Source organism: Gorilla gorilla, chromosome 6, assembly GCF_029281585.2.
Source record: "Gorilla gorilla gorilla isolate KB3781 chromosome 6, NHGRI_mGorGor1-v2.1_pri, whole genome shotgun sequence".
Taxonomy (NCBI): domain Eukaryota; kingdom Metazoa; phylum Chordata; class Mammalia; order Primates; family Hominidae; genus Gorilla; species Gorilla gorilla.
The window spans coordinates 151,641,132-151,663,899 of NC_073230.2; the positions used below are offsets into that span (position 1 = coordinate 151,641,132).

General features: G+C 45.8%; 3 gene segments (V, D, J or C); all 3 read left to right on the top strand.

Annotated features, from left to right (window-relative positions):
- Positions 1-9,522: 9,522 nt before the first annotated feature.
- On the top strand, positions 9,523-10,117 carry LOC134758822 (T cell receptor beta variable 5-5-like). The segment is given in 2 exon segments: positions 9,523-9,649; positions 9,774-10,117. Coding segments are annotated over 2 exon segments (393 nt in total).
- A 4,628-nt stretch (positions 10,118-14,745) lies between these two features.
- On the top strand, positions 14,746-15,493 carry LOC134758823 (probable non-functional T cell receptor beta variable 6-7). The segment is given in 2 exon segments: positions 14,746-14,955; positions 15,045-15,493. Coding segments are annotated over 2 exon segments (588 nt in total).
- A 3,666-nt stretch (positions 15,494-19,159) lies between these two features.
- LOC101135313 (T cell receptor beta variable 7-6-like) lies at positions 19,160-20,853 on the top strand. The segment is given in 3 exon segments: positions 19,160-19,265; positions 19,384-19,677; positions 20,795-20,853. Coding segments are annotated over 3 exon segments (402 nt in total).
- Positions 20,854-22,768: the final 1,915 nt, after the last annotated feature.

Below are 22,768 nucleotides of genomic sequence, written 5' to 3' on the forward strand. Positions count from 1 at the left end.
AAAATAAATCTAGGAATGCCTCATACAATCACTGAAAACAAAATGGAAAGTCAAACAGTTGATTAGCTCCTCCTACAGAGATTTTTAGTGATGTCAAAGATGGATCTGCAGGAGTGATCTAGAATGCAGCACGGAAAATTAAAAGTGAAATATGAAAGAAGTTAGAGAACAGGGAAGAAAAAAATGGATGTTTCCCATATATTAGAATATGCATATTTTTCATAATTTCCCATTTTTTGTTGCAATGATTGAATTTTCAGACAGATAAAATAGGTAGAATGTTATGAGGTGATATTTATGAGATGTTAGCTGAGAAGTTTTTTGAGGTGTTTAAGGACCTAAATTCAGAGTTTCCAGAATCACAATGAATCTCAAATAAGACAGTCAAGTCATAAGCAAATTGTAGAACATGACAGACAGAAGATTTTGAAAGCCGTCAGAAAGAAAAGACAAATATGTCCCATAGGAATAGATGGAGAACAACAGTAAGTCAAGACAGTGGTTAAAAATAACCATTAGCTCAATTATCATTCTCCTTCATTTAAGGTAAGATTGATTAAAAAAAAAAACTTTTAGAAGGGGAATATGAAAAATGACTGCTGTGAGTTTGCTATCAACATTTCTTTTCTGAATTACAGTTAAGAAAGGTGGGAAATGATCCCAGAAGAAAGGCATGAGGGCAGTTCGTGAGGTAACCCATGTGATGGGGCTGCCCCGTTGGGCACGTGTGACTGAGGGAACGGAGGAGGCTGGGGCATGAACGGGGATTGCAGAGGGGACCCTGAATTGCAGGATAGACAATGAGCTAATGCCTTGGTGCCTTGTTTTGGGGATGCTGTTGGCGCATCCTACAGGAATGCCCAGCAGACAGAGGAGTGGCTGTAGGATGAGAAGATGAACTCAGAGATGCAGTGTGAGGCCTCTGGCTCCAGACAGCATAGAAGCCCAAAGCAATGAGCCAGGCATTGATGTTGTTAAAAAGGAGCTGATAAATATTTAAAGTGTGTTCTAATATAAATACTGTGACCGTGACATCCTGGGGATTGAGAGAGGAAGTGATGTCACTGTGGGAACTGCCCTGTGGAGACAAGGACATTCCTCGTCCTCTGCTCCTGCTCACAGTGACACTGATCTGGTAAAGCCCCCATCCTGGCCTGACCCTGCCATGGGCACCAGGCTCCTCTGCTGGGTGGTCCTGGGTTTCCTAGGGACAGGTGAGTCCTCAGAACATCAAGTAGTTTTATTTTTTCTCTGTGTGTAGGTGTGTGTGTGTTTGTGTGTGTGTGTGTGCGATGACTACAGATATTTTCCTTATTCTGTTGCCAAATTCTATTTCCACAGATCACACAGGTGCTGGAATCTCCCGGTCCCCAAGGTACGAAGTCACACAGAGGGGACAGGATGTAGCTCCCAGGTGTGATCCAATTTCGGGTCATGTAACCCTTTATTGGTACCGACAGACCCTGGGGCAGGGCCAAGAGTTTCTGACTTCCTTCCAGGATGAAACTCAACAAGATAAATCAGGGCTGCCCAGTGATTGATTCTCCACAGAGAGGTCTGAGGATCTTTCTCCACCTGAAGATCCAGTGCACAGAGCAGGGGGACTCGGCTGTGTATCTCTGTGCCAGAAGCTTAGCCACAGCGTGGCACAGTCGCGTCCTTCCTGCTCACAAACCTCATCCTTCTCTCTCCTTGCAGCTCCTAGAGACCCTTAACAGAGGCCTATCTTTGATCCTCACTTTTCGTGGGAAATAAGTAGATTTGGACATTAGCTGTCCTTTGGGTAGAAAGAGACCACAGATTCATTCCTGAAACACAGTGACTGCAAATGTAGGTGGCGAAAACAATCACGGCCCACTGCACTCCTCAGAGTCAGCTCACTGCTCCAAACAAGGAGTGGGTGTCTTAGCCTTGGCCTTCAGGGCAGACATGCATCTTCTATAGGTCTTGGAGGATGCTGTGTTGCCCACATACATGAGGTTGTCAAGGGCAGGAAACATGCTCTTCTCCTGCATATGTTGGGGCATCTGGAAGGTCTGAGGCTACATCCCCAGGAATATCTTTCTTCTAAAGCCTCTTCTATTCCTGTCACCTTGGAAATTTTTGCAACAAAATATCGAACCTCTCTTCCTGTTTAAAGTAAAGGTCTTTGCAACTTTCGTGGTCCTTCTTGATAAATACAATCATGGTAACAATAAGACTTCATTTCTTGTGCCTACTTTAAGCCACTTGTATCCTTTATTTTATTTCCATTTGCCATTGCTACTGTCCTGATAGACAGAAGCATGCATTCACTACTGCTGCCTGTTCACATCCATTCCCTCAGGAAATCTGATTTTTAGACTCTGAGTGTTTTCATTGTTGTCCAACTCATTTGATTTGAAATAATTTTACCGAGGCCTTTAACTCAAGAAGTGTTTTATTTATAATATTGAATCTATTCCTTTTTATTTTTCATAATAGATAGTACTATATAGTACTTGTTATAAATAGAAGTACAATGATTATATTGCAATAGAATCTTCCACCTATCTGTGGGTGCTGCTGCAGTATGTATCTGTGAAAGCGAATGCACTGGCCAGAGCTGATGTGATTATGGATCATGGGTTTCTGGGAGTCCTTGGTGACAGACCACTTCTCCAAGTCTGGGACTCAGTGTCCCAGATGCAACCATGATAGAGGTGCCCTGAGTCTTTCATAGCTAGGAGGGACATCATAGTCCTTCCAAATTCACTGATCAGAAATTGTGGTGTGGTACAGACACCAAATTTCTTTCTCCAGAGAATGATGGTCACTGGCGGGGAGTTGCTCTTGACCCATTTTTTCTTGTGTCATCATCAAATCCCTCCTTGCTCAGGTGCCCTGTGTCTCCTGGGACTGAGTAAGTCCAGGGCACAGATGGGAATTCCCTGTCTTCCTAGACCTTTTGTCTAACTGCTGCCACTTTCCTCCATGTGACTCCTGAGATACCTGGTCCTAACAGTGGACAAGCTCTGACACTAAGGCTGAACAGAACACAGTCCACAGTTGCCAATGGTGCTGCAAGAACATGTAGCAAAAACGAGCAGGGCTTCCAATTTATACTGAGAATGAACATGCAAGAGGAGCAAAGGGTAGATGGTACTAATGAACAAATCGGAAGGAATGCGGTTTCTGTTCTAATGAAATCATTCTGTTGTCTTAAGTTAAGCAGGAGAAAACTTTCACAGCAATCACATCAAGTCAAAAGCTAGCGGCTCCCCAACCAACCAACATAGCTATTTGGTCTGTGATCCTGGCAGCTTCAGAGGACTCAGAAATCCCTTCTCTGCACAAACATCCCTTTGTCCATTTCAAGACCCAGGATCACACACTGATCCTATCATGAAAACAATGAGGTGTGCTATAGTTGCTGTGGCCTCATTTTTAGTGTATTGAGCAGGAAGCACTGAAGAACTTTGAAAGCTTTGCTCTTGAGTCTAGGGATGTGCTGCAGCCGGCTTGTATGACTCAGAAGAATCAAATAGGCATACTTTTCCCAGCTCCCTGTTCAGTGAAGCCATGCTAGGAGGTTGAAATCTGCCATATTGGGCATGTTGGTACAACAGAAATTAGCAAATGCTACCAGCCATGCCCTCACCTTCACAGACACCCAGTATAGCAGCACATCACTGGAGTATTTTCTGATGTCCCTGTTATGCCATGTCTTTTAGGGACAAAAGGGCTCAGAATTTATGTCTCCTCTATTCTGTTCTTAGAAGCCATCATCTAAGGGGGCCTCGATTGCTCCCATTTCTATCCAGCTCCCAAATTCTCTTGCTCTGTAGCTCTGTGTCTCCTGCAAGCATGCCAGTCTGGAACACGCAACTATTTTGAATGTAACTAAAGGTATCACTGAACCAGTTCATTATTTACAGATTATCTTTCCTCGCATGGAATATTCAGATGCTGGAGTCATTGGGAACAGAGATGGCCAAGCAGCAACTCTAGGTTGTGAAACACTTACAGCCCCGCTATTCTTCTGTGGCAACGAGAGACCCTGTAAAAAGGACAATTTTGCTTTGGAGACTAAGCAGCTCCACACCAGTCAGGAATGACTCTGCTTTTACTTTAGGCTGAGAGGTCAGAAGGGTCACACCCTCAGTATTCTCCTCTCCAAAACGGAGTGTGGCCACTCTCCATCTCAGTCCCTGGAAGTTGGCCAGAGTTCCCTGAGAATCCCTGCTCTGGGGGCAGAATCACCGAGCTCATCCTCACCAGCTCCCCACAGGCTCCAGCAGGGCTTTCCTGTCAGGTGCAGGGCAAAGGAATGGCTCTGCCTGTCTCTTAGGTAGAGGGAGGCCTAACAGTGATGTTTGTATAAGAGGGACTGGGGTTCTGGGTCTCCTTTAAAGTATTTGACAATATTTTCTTTATTTTTGTTTTATTTTGCCATCTCACCAATTAGGAGAGCAGTCCCTTGGTAGTTATATTGTTTCTGGCACTTGGGAAGGTTTTTGTGGTTAAGTCACATTAAGAAATTGTGCCTCTTTTTCCTGTTCAGCTGTAACCCAAGGCAGTGAAAGAAATAGCAATAATTTTGAGATCAGTTACTTGTGTATCTATGATAAAGGTGTTAAGTTTCATTGCCTACATCTAACTTTCAGTCTAGTGGAAATGAAAAGGCACAGTCAGGGGGCATGTGAGCATGCCATGAGAGAGGTCGATGCCAATTGAGAAGTCTGTGCCAATCCCCAATACTGTGAGATTGAAGGGGAGGGAGAGATGACCTCTCCTTCAGACCATGGTCAACAAGGAGGGAGAGGGAGTTCATCCATGGGAATCTGACGAGGAGCAAACCCCAGGGGCCTCTAACTCAGGGTGCAGAAGCAAATCCTTGGAGAGGAAAATGGTCCAGTTCAGCTGTCACAGGAGACAGGAGAAAGCAAAGTCATCTAACCCACAGTCCCCCGGCTGATTTGCTTCTTCCTTATGATGCTATTTTGTACCAGCGTGTCCTCATCTCCCGCTGCTCCTCTGCCTCTTTCATAATCATCTCTTCCCTGTTTGCTGCTCACATCAGTGGATGTGCATTGTACAAGCTGACCATTTCCTGTAGCAGCCGCTTTGCTAGTCTTAGTTATATCCATCCTTATTTTCTGCATTAGGTACTGCTCCCTCCACCATTCATTGCTTATTGTCTTGTAACAGGTCTCGTTTTATATATTTCAATTTTACTTTTTATTAATAGATATTTGACTTCATCTTTTGCTGATCTATACTTTTGGGGTAACATTGTCATTTTTGGAGGACGATTTGTTTATCTTTAGTGATTCAGATTAAATAATCTCTTTATACTCCAATGTCTGTGTTTTCTTCCTATTTTAAGCCAAATATTATTTCCTTTCATTCCTCTCCTTCTGTTCCTCTTTCTTTAGATGGTAGTTTTAAGGGAGAAAAAGTTAAACTATAACTGGACCTATGTGATAAGAGTTATTCAGAATGAGGGTGGGATATTAAGATTGGTAACTCAAAGCAATAATCAGGGTTAGAACTAATGTTGGACTTAGGGTTTAGGGAAGCTGCTCATAAAACCAGCGTGATGGCACTTCTGGAATATTCTGGCAGCTTCCTCTGCAGACACTTCCCAGCATTCCTTGGGCCATTACAGAAGAAACAATGATGAAACTTCACGTATTGGCCGCAAGATGGCAGTGTGGTCCACTGAGCTCGAAAGGGCTCTGGGGAGTCTGGGAGAGCAGCCTAGGAGGGAAAGGGTTAAGAAAAATTAGGTCTTGGATCCAGTATTATGCAGATGTTGCAGCAGTTTTCAGTTATTGCTAGGCTACCTACAGCTATGCAAGAGACGAGAAGTCCCTCTAATCTTTAATGACGTCTACAGTTGAGGAATTTTGGCCGGGGCAAATTTTGGTCAGGGGCAGGTGTAGAGGAGCAACTGCCTCAGAGGAAAAGGGAAAAGCGAGGGGTGGGCTGTGTCCTGAGCCCAGTGCGTCTCTGCTGCACCTCATCTTCCCTGCAGGTCTGGCCAGGCAACAGCTTTAACCTGCTTGAGTGATCTGGAATTCTAGAAGTTCATAAGTCGTACTGATAACATCACCTTGGCTGAGATTCCATTGGACACCAGGCACGTGTTCTCTGGAGGACAAAAAATATTGAGAACAAGCTCTAAAACACCTAAGTAAACAGACTACAGAAGAAAAATGTTAGTAGATGCACCAAACTGTGCCGTTAGACCTGATGATAATTGACTAGTAGAATTACCAAAAAGAGACTATAAATAAGTCTCCACTAAGTATTTGTGTTATTGAGAGCAGTGTCTGAGTCTTCTCAGCGTAGATTAAAGAAGGAACTCAGCTATTATCATGACTTTGGCTTGGATGAAAATCCATGAATTCCTCAATTGATTTTCTTGTAAAACATTACAGAATAATATTGAGCAAACATTTTATTTTTCTCCAGCCTGTATCCCTCCTTAGCACTAACAGGTAAAGCGGACACCTAGAGGAAAGGTTTCTTTAGTTGGGATCCGTTAACTGTAGGACTGGGAGGTCCAGAGCTGGGCTTCACAGGGAGTGCAAACCCCACGTGCAGGGAACCCCGTGTGTCTGTGCTGTGCCCAACTCCCCTCTGTGAGGCTGTCAAAGGGAGAGGGCCGGGTCACCCGGGAACCCCACTCAGAAAGAGGGGAGCAGGCTGCTTGCTGGGCAAAAAAATCACTTCACCAATTAGCCAATCTGTTGAAAGCCAAAATGAAAGGAAAGTCTGAATGTGAGAGTGATGAATGCCCAATTTTCCAAGTTATGAAATGTATAGCAGCTCATGGTTGTCAGAATGATTTCAACAGCATATAAAGATATTGTAAACAGCTTTTGTTTGTCTATAGCTTTCCTTGATATTGATCCTCAGTTGTTTTTCAGCCCACGCATCAGTTGAGCTTATTTTGATACCAAATTTTAAAGTTGCCACTTCAGTCACCAAGCACTTCTCACATTCTCCATAACTTACAGATATGTGTGCTCCTGTCTTTTCTTATTTTTGTGTGATTCATTTTTAAATTGGGCTGTACAGCATACAAGCATACATTTGTAAACGACTCCCATATTTTATGCAATTAACTGTTTACTTTTTAGTAATAATTTTATTTAAGGTTTAATTAATAGAGATAAAAACAGAAATATTAATACAAGGACAACATGGTAAATTTTGACAAATGCATATGCCAGAGCAACAGTAACTGAAATGATTATAAAAAAATTTCCGTCATGCAGGAAAGTGTCGTCATGCTCCGTTCCAATCAATTTCTATCCCACAGATAAAAACTTTTCTTAGTTATTTATTTATTTATTTTGAGACAGTCTCACTCTGTCGCCCAGGCTGGAGCACAGTGGTGTGATCTCAGCTCACTGCAAGCTCTGCCTTCCGGGTTCATGCCACTCTGCTGCCTCAGCCTCCAGAGTAGCTGGGACTACAGGCGCCCGCCACCATGCCCCGCTAATTTTTGTATTTTTAGTAGAGACGGGGTTTCACTGTGTTAGCCTGGATGGTCTCGATCTCCTGACCTCCTGATCCACCCACCTCGGACTCCCAAAGTTCTGGGATTACAGGCATGAGCCACGGCACCTGGCCAAAACTTTTCTTATTTTTATCACCATTGACTAGCTTGGTCTATTCCTGCACTCCATATAAATGGAATCATATAACATTTTTATTGAGTTATTTTCCTCCAAAATTAGTATTTCTGAAGTGTATTCATATTGTTGTATCAGCAGGTCATTCTTTATTATGACTAATATTCCATTGCATAAAAATACCACAACTTGTTTATCCATGCTCCCGTTGATGGATATCCACATTACTCCTGTCTTCAACTATTATGAATAAAGTTGTTGTGAATATTCTTGTGGAATTCTTTCTTGTGGATATATGGATTCTTTTTTTTTTATTTTCTTTTAGGTATAGACTTAAGAGTGGAAATACTGACTCACAATGTAGATGTGTGTGCTATGCTTGCGTGTCCCCACAAAAGCTCATGTTGAAATTTGTCATTGTAATGGTATTGGGAGGTGGGACAGCTATGACTAGGTCATGAGGGATCTGCCCTCAGAAGGAGATCAACGCCCTATTGGGGGAGTGAATGAGTTGTCTTGGGAATGGTCTTCTGATCAAAAGGATGAATTCCGCCACTTTCTCTGTCTTGGGTGCTTGCTTCCCCTTCCTTCTGCCTTGGATAACAGCAGGAGGCCCTCAGCCGCTATGGCCCTTTGATCTTGGACTTCCCAGTCTCCAGATCTATAAGCCAAATAAATCTCTTGTCTTTATAAATTACCCAGTCTGTGGCATTTCTCTACAGCAGTAGGAAAGAAATTGAAAGAAAACATGGTGCTGAGAGTGGCGCTGTTGCTACAACAAGGACCTGAAAATGTAGAAGCAGCTTTAGTTAATGGCAAATGGGTAATGGATAGAGGTTGGAAGAATTCGGAGAAGCAGACAAGCAAAAGCCTAGATTGCTGAAACAGATCATTAAGGGTAATTATGGTGAAGGCTCAGGGGGAAATGAGGAACAAGATATCGGAAATCAAAGTAAGTGTTATCCTTGTTGTAAGTAGCACAATCCTTGGAAAAATTGTGTCCTGTTCTAGGACTTTATGGAATAAAAATATTATGAGCTATTAGCTAGGATATCTACTGAAGGAAATATCTAAGCAGCTAAGCATTCAGGCTATTGTGGACTACTTTCAGGCACCAGGAAATTTAACCCAGCAGGAAAGGAGCCAAGGGAATAGATTTTGCAAACCAGCACAGATGGTGACACTACCTCCCTCTGCTGTCCTGTCTCCAATAAGACAAACTCGCTCTGGAGTTAGAGAAAAGAGGAGCCAGTTAACATAATACACTGGGGTCAGCTTCTGAAGGCAGGGTGGATCTGAAGGGAATAACATAAACTGTCCAGAGCACTACGTATAGGATGACCTTGAGGGTGCTGAGTCCCAAGCTGGCTAGGTCTGTGCTATGAGCTGAGAAGGCCCTAGAATTATTTCTGGGGAATCTGAACTCTTGATAATTTACAGACAACACAGGTCTGCTTTGATTCTGATCAGATGGACTAAATCTTGGGGAATCTGCACCGCTGGCCACTCAGGAAATGGGTTGGGAATGTTGCCTGAGACAGGAAAATATGATAAGGAACATGGTGTGAATCTAGCATCAGAAAGATGATGTGAGGACAGCAAGGAAGAACTGCAACTTGAGGTTTAATCACAGGCTCCTCACCCTCCCCTGATGGGCAGGTGTGTGAGCTCCAGGATGGAGTACCACAGCACTAGGTGGGAGAAGGGTGATAGGGTGGTGGGGCAGCCTGTGAGCTGGGGCAGTGTAGGTAGAGGAGCAACTGTATCACCACAGAAGCTTCTGCCTTCACACATTCCTCCAGCTCTGCAGGACAGCTTGAGTCCAGGGTCCGTAGTGCACTAGACTTAAGGAAGGCTGCATGGGGAGGACACAGGACAGTGACATCACAGGATACCCCTCCCATCAGGAAAATCAAGGCTCAGAACTCACTGGGTTCTTCCCCAGGAGGACCAAGCCCTGAATCTGGTGCAGTGCTGCCTGCACCACTGTGCCATGGGCCCCGGGCTTCTCTGCTGGTCACTGCTTTGTCTCCTGGGAGCAGGTGAGTCCTGGGCACAGGACAGCAGCCCCATTCTCAGCTTTCCCACCCCTGTGTCCTCCACTTTACCTTGGAGAAGACCTCCAGGCTGTTTCCTGAGCTCATCCTCCATCTGCTTTTCCCACAGGCCCAGTGGACGCTGGAGTCACCCAAAGTCCCACACACCTGATCAAAACGAGAGGACAGCAAGTGACTCTGAGATGCTCGCCTCAGTCTGGGCACAACACTGTGTCCTGGTACCAACAGGCCCTGGGTCAGGGGCCCCAGTTTATCTTTGAGTATTATGAGAAAGAAGAGAGAGGAAGAGGAAACTTCCCTGATCGATTCTCAGCTCGCCAGTTCCCTAACTATAGCTCTGAGCTGAATGTGAACGCCTTGTTGCTGGGGGACTCGGCCCTCTATCTCTGTGCCAGCAGCTTGGCACAGCCCAGCAGAGTCACTGACATTCTGTATATAAACTTCCTGCCTTAGCTTTGACTTGAGAGCTGCAGGCCCCACCCAGGTTTCACTCCTTCAAGGGAAGCTTTTAGTTGTTTGGAAGGCATGTCTTGTGTCCTACTGAGGGCAGACCTTTCCCAACCAATAGAGCCCAGGTTTCCTGTGCCCTGAGTGTGCCCGCTTCTGTGTTGCATCTTCTTGTAGCTTGTCCCTTCCTGGGTAACTTCAGTAGAAGAGTGACTGCTGAGCGCTTGGTGTGTGCTAGATTTTTGTATAGGTTATATATCTTAAAGCTTTTCCACAACCTTGCAAATCAAACATTCTTATCCTTCCTTTACAGATGGGAGGCTCAGGGACATTGAGTCATTTTCCCCAGTGTCTCCTGGCTTGTAAGGATCAGAAGTGGGAAACAAACTAGTCCATCCATTTTCCACCTACCCCCCTGTTTCATCATCACCTTCTGTATCCTGTTCAGTAAACCAGAGCCCTCACACTGCCCTCTAGTGACCAGCAGGGCCGCAGCAGAGGCTCAGATGTATTCAGGGGTTATTACTATGGCCTCCTAATTAGCAATTTTGAGGAATGTTAAATTTCACACTTTTTAAAAAATCATTTATATGCATTCCCTTTGTCTTTCCCATATCTGTAGCCTACATTTTCATTTTTATGGTGTTTTTTGATGTACAAGAGTTTAATTTAATGCCACAAAAACGAAAAACAATTTTGTTTGTGTGTAGACAAAAACTCCTTTCTCATATAAACGTCTAAATATATTTTTCTTAATTTATTCTAGTAAAATTTAAGTTTGGCTTTTCTCCATTAAGAAGAAATGTACCTGAAATATATCTCATGTCAGAAATAACATAGAGACCTAGGAATGGGAGGGAAGCACATATGTTCAGTGAAGAAGCAACAGCCTGTCAAAAAGATCCCCAAATGGACACCCTGCGCTGACAGTGGAGAGGTAGCTGGATGTAAATGATCACGAACTTTATCAAGCTGTTGTTGTTAGAAGAGGGACAGCCAGGAGCAGAGACCACATGGGTGAAGGTTTATGACTTGACTCTAGGTTGAAGGTTGCAGCAGGTAGAGGGCGGAATAGCAGGCAGAGGGCAGAGTCACTGTCTGGCAGGGGCAGTGGCATCACCAGTGACTCTACTGACATCCAGGAATTATGTCCCCAACACACAAAGTGAAAAAACTCCCCACAATCTGCACATTTTTCCCTGGCCCTGCTATGGCCACCAGACTCCTCAGTGGTGTGGCCTTTTGCCTCCTGGGGGCAGGTGAGATCTTTAAAGCCTTTTCCTTGGCTCACCACATCCTAGCCTAAGCCTTTGCATCAGGTCTGCATTATTGGGGTCCCTCCTTGGGCACTCAACTTCCTTCTATCATAGACTTCACAGATGCTGGAACAACCTGATCCCAAGATACCAGAGAACAAAGGCAGGACGCGAAGTGACACGGAGATGCCTGAGACTGCCATCCATGAATACAGGTGCAGATGTTAATAGGAGCCGAAGCTGGTGCACAGCTGATCTGTCCCAGCACACACTACAGAGGAATCTCTGAATGTCTTTGACTTCCTCTCAAAGCCAAATATGTGGCCTTGGTGTCAGACAGTCTCTCCCAGACCTCTGTGCCCTCTTGCACACCTTTACCCCACAGCCACCTTCCTCTGCACACAAAGTTCAGTGGAAGATATAGGTGGCCTTGTCTTTACGAGATCGTGATCCGGACAGTGGAAGACATTGTCCCATAGGCGTCTCCCCAACACTGCCCAGGTTGGGGCCTTCAGAGCTCTGAGCAGCTCCGTGCATATGAAACTCTGCCTTGTGTTGAGCTTCTCTGCCAGGCCAGTCTCAGCTGGACAAAGGAACGCACATCACCATGATGTGAGTAGATGCAACCTCTCTTCCAGGCCCCTCCTGCAGCTCTGGCCTCAGAAGTCCTCTTCCTCAATTGCTCTCAGGAAGGAAAGTTCATTTGAAATTGTATATTTGCAGACAGCATTGACAACACAGGTCTATGTATGTCCAATCCCACCTTCCATTTGTAACAAATACAAACACTGTGGTGTGCTTCTTTTCACCCCTCTTTTCTGTGTTCATGCATACCTTTCTACCCAAGTACACCTACAGAAATTGGGTTCACCTGTACACTTTACCGGCCACATGCATACTCTTTTCTGTTAATATACCTTGGTCTTTATTGTTCCAGATTTGTCGATATAGATCTAACTTGCTATTATTAGCTGCTTCATATTGCATAATGAGGGCAGACAGGTACATTCATGCTCTATTGTCTGAGTCCTAAATTTTGCCAAATCTTTTCTAAAGTGACCGAATGACCTCTTTATGCTTCCAAGTTCTCCTCACCCCAGAACCCAGTTGATGAATGCAGCTTTTCCATCACTCACAATCCTAGCAGGTGTGAGAGCTTTATCAGTTTCTCCTGCATGAGGAGACAGGGAGAGATAAAAGGATAGATGTTTATCAAACCTACCAGAGCCTACACAGTATCTCAGTTCATCCTCATAAAGCATGGAGAGGAATGTGCATCTTGTTTTATAGACGAGTCTAGATGTGGCTAGAGTCCAGGAAGGTTAATGAATGGCATTGCCCATGGTCTCAGAGCTAATAAATGGTGGAGCCAGATGGAGGACAGTTGGCTTGCTTCTGTGTAGAACTGATAGAGGGGTCACTGGAGTTTGAGGGAGGTGAAGTCTAGAACCATCTGGCGTTGTATTCGGATCAGACGCCAGGGGGCAGTAGAGTCTGTGTACCCTACAGCACTGAAGGTGAAAGCATCATGGTGTTGGCAGTGGGGAGGTACTAGAGTGGGTATGTGGTTAGTGGCCTGGAACCAGAAGATCTGAACTTTGAGAAAATTTTTCCCATCACAAGACGTAGCAGAGACACTGATGTGGATAATCTAGGCCAGGGAACTGTGTGACGAGCTGCTCTTAAAATGAGGGAGGGAGGAGAAGCAACTAAGGGTCACTTCCTCTACATGAAATGGAGAGGAAAACAATGTTAACTAGAATCTCATCTGATTTTAGTCAGTTTTGCTTTGTAAGTAGTTGCAAGGTGGGATAATTTATTTTTGACGTTAAGTAAACATCTATACGGCTTCTTTACCTTATGAAGTCTGGTGGCGAAGGCAAAAATGGTACGGCCAATGGAGTCACAGTTTGTTTAATAAATAACTCAGAGTTCAAATGGAGACTCTCATGGGCCAGAAATTGGTAAATGTTCCTGCATTCTAAAATTGGGAGGATCTTATTTTCTTTGAATCAGCAGAGAAGGAAGTACAGGCAGTGGGGAGGGACAGTAGGGAACTCGGCAGAGTGGCCACAGAATGTGGAAGACAAAGGACATGTAATATCAAATTCTAAGCTGTGAAGTTGTGATGCAACCCTCCACCTTCTCCTAATGTTTTTCAGGTCTCAGCACAGATGCACACCTGAGGGAGTAACTTCTTTGGAAATGAAGGACAAATAGCTGTGTAATAATAAGTCCACCTTACAAAGCACACCTGGAAATGGAAACAGGATTATTTCTAAGGCCTTTTCTACTCTAAGAGTAACTGGTAGCAAGCTGAGAGGTGAGGATGGGGGGATGTTGATCCACACGCGATGAGCACCATGAGGTTCTACCATGAAGCATATAGTCCTGAGTGTGAATCAGAGCCCTAAGAAGAATAATGCCCTTTACATTGCTTTGCCCTGTGCCATCCTAAACCCATCCCACCTGTAATTAAGCAGCCATGGAAATGAGGGGAGCCAGAAGGAATCAAACCCTGCTGCTTGGTTCAGTAGACAGAGGGACCTGGGGGCAAGGTGTTGGCTGGATCTAGGAGAAGATGATGAGCTCAGAAAATAGACAAGGAGAAACCCCAGGGGAAAGCTTGTAAAATCCTGGAGGAATCACAAGATATATTATTTGAGCTCCTTTTTATTTATTACTAAATCAATGGCAGGAATCCCGCACAAAGGGATATTCCTTATGAAACACGACATCTAAAGTACAAACAGAGGATTCTTCCTTACCCTAAATCCTGCCCTCTCTCCCTGAGTCTCTCACGCATCAGGCCACCTTTGTGCCCATAAGTCATGGGCAACGCAGTGTGGTCACCTTCATCCACACCTAGAGGACAGTCAGCAAAGTGAGGTGGTTCTGCCTGCTGCGGTCTCACCCCAGACATGGAAAGCAAGAGCCCTGGGTGGAGTTGAAGGTGCTCAGCTGGGTTTATCAGGAGTCTCATCTGTCAGTGGATTGACAAGAAACAGAGCAAAACGACTCCTCCAATGTTGATGAGCCTGCCCCTGGGTTTTGGAAACCTGATAACAGAGAAAACCAATATAGACAAAGGATTTTAAACAGGATTATGGTCAATTAAGCAAATTAGAAAAAGATACTTGAAAGAATATTTGGGACACAGGAGTCAAAAACACCAGGAAGACATGAGGAGTGTCCCTAAGACTCTAGACTATAGCACTGTGTAGACAACTAACACCAGAATATTATTATATTATTGAAGTAATAAAATTTACAGTGAATTACAAACTGTTTCCAAAAGGTCATGAAAATCTTGTAGACTTGTTTCAATTCAGACAAATGTGTTCTTCTCATTCTCAGCTGTTCACTGGCGCATTTATCTTGAATTTGACCATCTGGGGAATGGGCGTGGCCTCTCCTGACAGGAAGGCTCTGGGGCCCAGGCAGGGAGAATGAAGTCTCAGAATGACTCCCTTGAGAGTCCTGTTCCCCTTTCATCAATGCACAGACCCAGAAGACCCCTCCGTCCTGCAGCCCCTGCCATGAGCCTCGGGCTCCTGTGCTGTGCGGCCTTTTCTCTCCTGTGGGCAGGTGGGTCCTGGGCAGAGCCCCTTGTGTGGATTTCAAGGCCCAGCCCATTTCCACTGGGGCTGCAGCATCAGCTTTGTCCTTCTCTGCACGTCCAGTGAATGCTGGTGTCACTCAGACCCCAAAATTCCATGTCGTGAAGACAGGACAGAGCATGACACTGCTGTGTGCCCAGGATATGAACCATGAATACATGTATCGGTATCGACAAGACCCAGGCAAGGGGCTGAGGCTGATTTACTACTCAGTTGCTGCTGCTCTCACTGACAAAGGAGAAGTTCCTAATGGCTACAATGTCTCCAGATCAAACACAGAGGATTTCCCGCTCAAGCTGGAGTCAGCTGCTCCCTCTCAGACTTCTGTTTACTTCTGTGGCAGCAGTTACTCCACAGCGCTGCAAGGCTGTCTCCTCTCTGCACATAAAGGCAAGGGAAGGTGCTGCCCTCCTCCCCCACCCAAGACTCAGGGATGCCCTGGGCAAAGTTTTCTGCACCAGGAACCTTGGAACCCCGAGTGGCCCCAAGGGGCCGGGACAGTATGAGCCTCGCTCTGTGCCACGTGCCTCTGCAGGCATCTCAGCCAGGCCTGGACTGGTCCCAGGTCCTCAGATGTCTCCCTTGTTGCTCTCTCTGGTCTGTCCTCCGAGGTCTCCTTTCGCGTTGGGGCCAGGGCTTCCCCAGCTCCTACTTTTCTACTCATCATCCTGAGTCCGAGGCCCCCAGGGTGGAACAGGATTTGTATTTCAGATCCATCTAGACTCCTGTCTCTTCCTGGTGACCATGTTGCTTCCTCTCTCTAGGGTTTTCCCAGCCCCCAACCTCACGTAGTCTCTCCTGTGGCCCACCTTTCCCATCTGGGCAGTCACCCTCCAAGGCCTTGCTGGGTCTCTCCTCCCCTCACTTCCCCGCCCCTTTCTACTGCAGCTATAAGGGGAGCCTCTCTTCTGTGCCTCCTTCCTTCCCATCAAAGAGATTTCAAAGGCCATTCCCTCTGCCCTAGGCTAGAGGCTTCCTTTTCTACTGGCCAGCGCCTACCTGTGCTTCAGATCTCAGCATAATCTGCCCCTCCTGCAGGAAGCACTCCCCCGCCTCCCAGCTGAGATCAACTTTCCACTCAAAAGCTCTCATAGAATCATATGTCTGTTGGTAACCTTTAGCACAGTTGGGCTTTCTCAGCTACTTGTCTGATAATTTTTGTACTCCACCCATTTTTTTTCCCTTTTTTTCCTTTTTTTTTTTTTTGAGACAGAGTCTTGCTCTGTCACCAGGCTGGAGTACAGTGGCACTACCTCGGCTCACTGCAACCTCCGACTCTCCGACTCTCTGGTTCAAGCGATTCTCCTGCCTCAGCCTCCCAAGTAGCTGGGATTACAGGCACACACCACCACACCCAGCTAATTCTTTTTGGTATTTTTAGTACAGACAGGGACTCACCATGTTGGTCAGGACGGTCCCGATCTCCTGACCTCATGATCCACCTGCCAAGGCCTCCCAAAGTGCTGGGATTACAGGCATGAGCCACTATGCCCAGACTCTCCACCAAATTGTTAAGCCCATGAGAGCTAAGGCTGTGCCTGCTGCATTTACCAACATCGGTGCCTGGCATGTGGGGAGACCCATTTCACAGAGAATAGATGAGTGAATGACAGGCTGAGTGAGTGATGAGTGGGTGGACGAACCAATAGTAGGAACACGCTACATCTACTGTAACCTGGCAGAGATCTAGCATTAAGTACAGGAAAGCCCACCCCTTTGATTGCTGGGCTCAGGTTGGTCTTGGAAATTGATGGGGAATCACTATCATGGTGGCCACACCTGGCTCAAGGCTTCCTGTTGTGGCTACAGCACCTGAACTCCTCCAGGTCTCTGTGCTCTCCTTCAGGGTCTTTCCCCGCAACAAATCCAGACAGATAGGGATCCACTTCTAGAATTCCATTCATAAAGGTTCTTCCTTGAAACCACCTCTAGTAAGAAAATCTCCATTAGGTTTGCATCAATAAAACAGAGCCACTACAAATTTGACAGTGTAACAGATTTATGATCAGAATTAGACTTTATGCATATGTAGGAGGAGCTGAGGAAGACAAGGTCTGGAGGAGAGAAGTCAGAAGGTGAGGGAGCCAGTCAGTAGTCAGGGCTCCTGGAGCTCTGGGCAGGACAGGCTGAAGTGGCAGGGACATGACAGGATCAGAGCATGCCAGGCCATGCAGTGGGACCTTGACCTGGGAGCACAGGAAAAGGCCAAGGAAATCTGTGTCTGGGGAAGCTGTTCTCTCTGTGTGGGGGCCACCCATGTAGGTGCACTGCCAAACACTGGGGGCAGCCTGGCTGCTTTTGGGAAGATGAACTGTACACAGGGTGCAGAAGGAACAGGACTTCCAAGGTCTATTGGATGCCTCTGTATCTGCTGGCCACTGACTCTCACTGTCTGACCAGTTATCTGCTATGTGTAATAGTGACTGTTTTACATCTATCTTCCAAATTTTACACAAATGTATCCTTGACCATCTCTAACCCAGAATGATAACAGAAACATCACTCTGGGAAGGCAGACTCCTACCTTTGCAAAGTTGACTTAACACAATCCAGCACAGGATGGATTCTCCCAGATTAAGGCATCAGATCACACACTGTCTCGACGTGCCACAGTCTGTGGACTCCTCTCCAGGGGACACCTGTGCTGCCCAGGTGAATGTGGACACAATTTGTATGTAGATGTTCCAGACACTGGTGACTAAGTTTTCTTTAATCGTGTGCCTGAACTCTCACTCCACCCAGAGGCAGGGCTCTGCCTCCTGCTTCTGTCTCCTTCCTGAGCTTCCATCCTGCTGGAGTTGCATGGACATCAGAACTCTGGTCAGAGTGCAGTGACCTGTGGAGACAGTGGGAGGGAAGCTCACCTCTTGCTGTCTTCCTGGACCTAGTTCGCTTATACCCAAAGCAACTTCTCTGGTCTCCCTTTGGACTCTGCAGTATGAGAAATGTGCTTCATGAATTTGTAGCTGATCAGCTCAATGATTTGATGGCCAACCCAAAGTGAAATCCTAAGATCTGCAGAAATTGCCCGCATTTCTGTGAAGATGGCAAGAATACTGTGTGCTAGAGATGCCTTCTCTCCATGTAGAGACCTGGCCCCCAAACAGAGCAGAGAGGGCCAAAGAGCCCAAAACATGTCTCAGATGGTTGAAAGGCAATTTCCCAGGACAATCCTGCTGACAAAATTTCATCCCTCCTATTACATGCCTGACCACCTTTCCCCTCAGATCAGCTGAGTACCCAGGATATCACACATCCCAGCATCTTCTAACAAGGGAAAATTCTTCACATGCCAGCCTTCTTCCTGCACCACATTGACTAACCCTGGAAACTTCGCCTTTCCAGAAAAAAGCTCTGTCTTCTCTTGGCCCAGTCTAGCCCAGTAGGTTTAATTCATGATTTATGTGACCTTTTAATTTACTCAGAGGAGAACGTATGATTTCAGAGTAAAGAATATTCATTTTACTTTGTATAAGTTGGACCTAAACAGTAAACTGAGTACTTTGCTTCCATCAGTGTCTTAAATTAGACAACGGTAAAACAAATCTTTGATGCAAGAACTTTAGGTCCTGGTGTTTTTCATATGGAAGATCCCAGCTATCCAGTCCAGGGCATGGAATAGATGAGCGTTAATAAGTCACTCTATGCCTGAGATGGTTTTCTATTGGCATCTTTTCTGAGTTACAGTTAACAAAGGTGGGAAATGATCCCAGAAGAAAGGCACGAGGGCAGTTCTTGAGGGAACCCATGTGATAGGACAGTCATTGGGCACGTGTGACTGGGGGAATGGAGGAGGCTGGAGCATGAATGGGGATGGCACCGGGGACCCTGACTTGCAGGAAATGCAATGAGCTCACCACTTTGTGCCCTATGTTAGGGGCGGTGTTGGTGCATCCTAGAGTAAATGCCCAGCAGACAGGAGCAAGAAGCAGCTGTGGGATGACAAGATGAACTCAGAGATACAGCATGAGACCTCCGGGTCCAGACAGCTCTGGAGCCCAAGGCGATGAGCCATGCATTGATGTTGTTAAAAAGGAGCTGATAAATATTTAAAGCAGCACCCAAGTGTGTTCTAATAGAAATGCTGTGATCCTGAGGTCCTGGGGATTGAGAGAGGAAGTGATGTCACTGTGGGAACTGCCCTGTGGAGACAAGGACGTCCCTCATCCTCTGCTCCTGCTCACAGTGACACTGATCTGGTAAAGCCCTCATCCTGGCCTGACCCTGCTATGGGCACCAGGCTCCTATGCTGGGTGGTCCTGGGTTTCCTAGGGACAGGTGAGTCCTCAGAACACAAAGTAATTTCATTTTTTTTTCTGTGTGTAGGCATGTGGGCGTGTGTGTGTGTTGATGACAAATGTTTTCCTTATTCTGTTGCCAAATTCTATTTCCACAGATCACACAGGTGCTGGAGTCTCCCAGGCTCCCAGGTACAAAGTCACAAAGAGGGGACAGGATGTAGCTCTCAGGTGTGATCCAATTTCGGGTCATGTAGCCCTTTATTGGTACCGACAGGCCCTGGGGCAGGGCCCAGAGTTTCTGACTTACTTCAATGATGAAGCTCAACCAGACAAATCAGGAATGCCCAATGATCGGTTCTCTGCAGAGAGGCCTGAGGGATCCAACTCCACTCTGACGATCCAGCGCACAGAGCAGCGGGACTCGGCCATGTATCTCTGTGCCAGCAGCTTAGCCACAGTGTGGCACAGTCGCCTCCTTCCTGTTCACAAACCTCATCCTTCTTTCTCCTTGCAGCTCCTAGAGACCCTTAACAGAGGCCTCTCTTTGCTCCTCACTTTTCATGGGAAAGAAGTAGATTTGGACATCGGCTGTCCTTTGGGTAGAAAGAGACCACAGATTCATTCCTGAAACACAGTGACTGCAAATGTAGGTGGTGAAAACAATCACGTCCCACTGCACTCTAGGAGTGCTCAGAGCCAGCTCACTGCTCCAAGCAAGGAGTGGGTGTCTTAGCCTTGGCCTTCAGGGCAGACATGCATCTTCTATAGGTCTTGGGGGCTGCTGTGCTGCCCACATAAATGAGGTTGTCATGGGCAGGAAACACGCCTCTTTTTCATACGTTGGGGCATCTGGAAGGTCTGAGGCTACATCCCCAGGAATATCTTTCTTCTGAAGCCTCTTCTATCCCTGTCACCTCGGAAGTTTCTGCAACAAAATATCAAACCTCTCTTCCTGTTTGAAGTAAAGGTCTGTGCAACTTTTGTGGTCCTTACGTGATAAAAGCAATCATGATAACAATAAGACTTCATTTCTTCTGTCTACTTTAAGCCAAGAGTATCCTTCATTTTGTTTCCATTTGCCATGGCTGCTGTTCTGATACACACAAGCATGCATTCACCACTGCTGCCCGTTCACCTTGATTCGCTCAGCAAATCTGATTATTAGACTCTTGAGTGTTTTCATTGCTGTCAAACTCATTTGATTTGAAATAAGTTTCCTGAGGCCTTTAACTCAAGAGGTGTTTTACTTATAATATTGAATCTATTCCTTTTTATTTTAATTTTCACATTATATACTGTTATATAGTACTTGTTATAAATAGAAGTACAATGATTATATTGCAGTAGAATCTTCCACCTATCTGTGGGTGATGCTGCAGTTTGTATCTATGAAAGTGAATGCACTGGTCAGAGATCATGTGATCATGGATCATGGGTTTCTGAGAGTCCTCAGTGACAGGCCATTTCTCCACGTCTGGGGACTCGGTGTCCCAGATGCCACCCTGAAGAGGTGCCCTGAGTCTTTCTTAGCTAGGAGGGGCATCATAGTCCTTCCAAATTCACTGATCAGAAATTGTGGTGGTACAGACACCAAATTTCTTTCCCCAGAGAATGACGGTCACTGAGGGGGAGTTGCTCTGGACCCATTTTTTCTTGTGTCGTCATCAAATCGCTTCTTGCTCAGGTGCCCTGTGTCTCCTGGGACTGAGTAAGGCCAGCACACAGATGGGAATTCCCTGTCTTCTGAGACCTTCTCTCTAACTGCTGCCACTTTCCTCTCCGTGACTCCTGAGACACCTGGTCCTAACAGTGGACAAGCTCTGACACTAAGGCTGAACAGAACACAGTCCACTGTTGTAAATGGCGCTGCAAGAACATGTAGCAAAAGTGAGCAGGGCTTCCAATTTATACTGAGAATGAACATGCAAGAGGAGCAAGGCGCAGATGTTTCTAATGAACAAATAGGAAGGAATAGGGTTTCTGCTTTATTGAAATCATTCTGTTGTCTTAAGTAAAGCAGGAGAAACATTTCATTGCAATTACTCTAAGTCAAAGGCTAGTGGCTCCCAACCAACCAGCATAACTCTTTGCTCTGTGTTCTTGGCAGCTTCGGAGGACTCAGAAATCCTTTCTCTGCACAAACATCCCTTTGTCCATTCCAAGATCCAGGATCACACTCTGATCTTTTCATGAAAACAATGAGGTGTGCTATAGTTGCTGTGGCCTCATTTTAGTATGTTGAGTAGGAAGCATTGAAGAACTTTGAAAGCTTTGCTCTTGAGTCTAGGGATGTGCTGGAGCCGGCTTGAATGACTCAGAAGAACCAAATAGGCATACCACTCTTCCCAGCTCCCCTTTCAGTGAAGCCATGTTGGCTGCTTGAAGTCTGTCATGGTGGGTATGCTGGTACAACTGAAATTAGGAAATGCTACCAGCCATGCCCCCACCTTCACAGACACCCAGTATAGCAGCATATCCCTGGGGTATTTTCTGATGTCCCTGTTATGCCATTTCTTGTGGGGCCAAAAGGGCTCAGAATTCACCTCCCCTCTACTCCTGCTCTGAGAAGCCATCATCTAAGGGAGCCTCAATTGTACCTATTTCTATTCAATCTCCAGATTCTCTTGCTCTGTAGCTCTGTGTCTCCTACAAGCATGCCAGTCTGGAACATGACAACTATTTTGAATGTAACTAAAGGTATCACTGAACCAGTTCATTATTTATAAATTATCTTTCCTCACATGGAATATTCAGATGCTGGAGTCATTGGGAACAGAGATGGCCAAGCAGCAACTCTGGGTTGTGAACCACGTACAGCCCCGCTATTCTTCTATGTCACCGACAGACCCTGAAACAAGGACTATTTTGCTTTGGAGACTAAGCAGCTCCACACCAGTCAGGAATGACTCTGCTTTTACTTTAGGCTGAGAGGTCAGAAGGATCATGCCCTCAGTATTCTCCTCTCCAAGACAGAGTGTGGCCACTCTCCATCTCAGTCCCTGGAAGTTGTCCAGAGTTCCCTGAGAATCCCTGCTCTGGGACAGAATCACCAAGGCTCATCCTCACCAGCTCCCAACAGGCTCCAGCAGGGTTTTCCTGCCAGGTTCAGGGCACAGGAATGGCTCTGCCTGTCTCTTAGGTAGAGGGAGGCCAAAGAGTGATGTTTGTATAAGAAGGACTGGGATTCTGTGTCTCCATTAAAGTATTTGATAATATTTTCTTTGTTTTTTGTTTATTTTGCCATCTCACCAATTAGGAGAGCAATCCCTTGACAGTTATATTGTTCTTGGCACTTGGGAAGGTTTTTGTGGTTAAGTCACATTAAGAAATTGTGCCTTTTTTTCCTGTTCAGATATAACCCAAGGCAGTAAAAGAAACAGCAATAATTTTGAAAGCAGTCACTTATGCATCCTATGATAAAGGTGTTAAGTTTCATTGCCCACATCTAACTTTCAGTCTAGTGGAAATGAAAAGGCACAGTTAGGGGGCATGTGAGCATGCCCTGAGAGAGGTCGATGCCAATTGAGAAGTCTGTGCCAA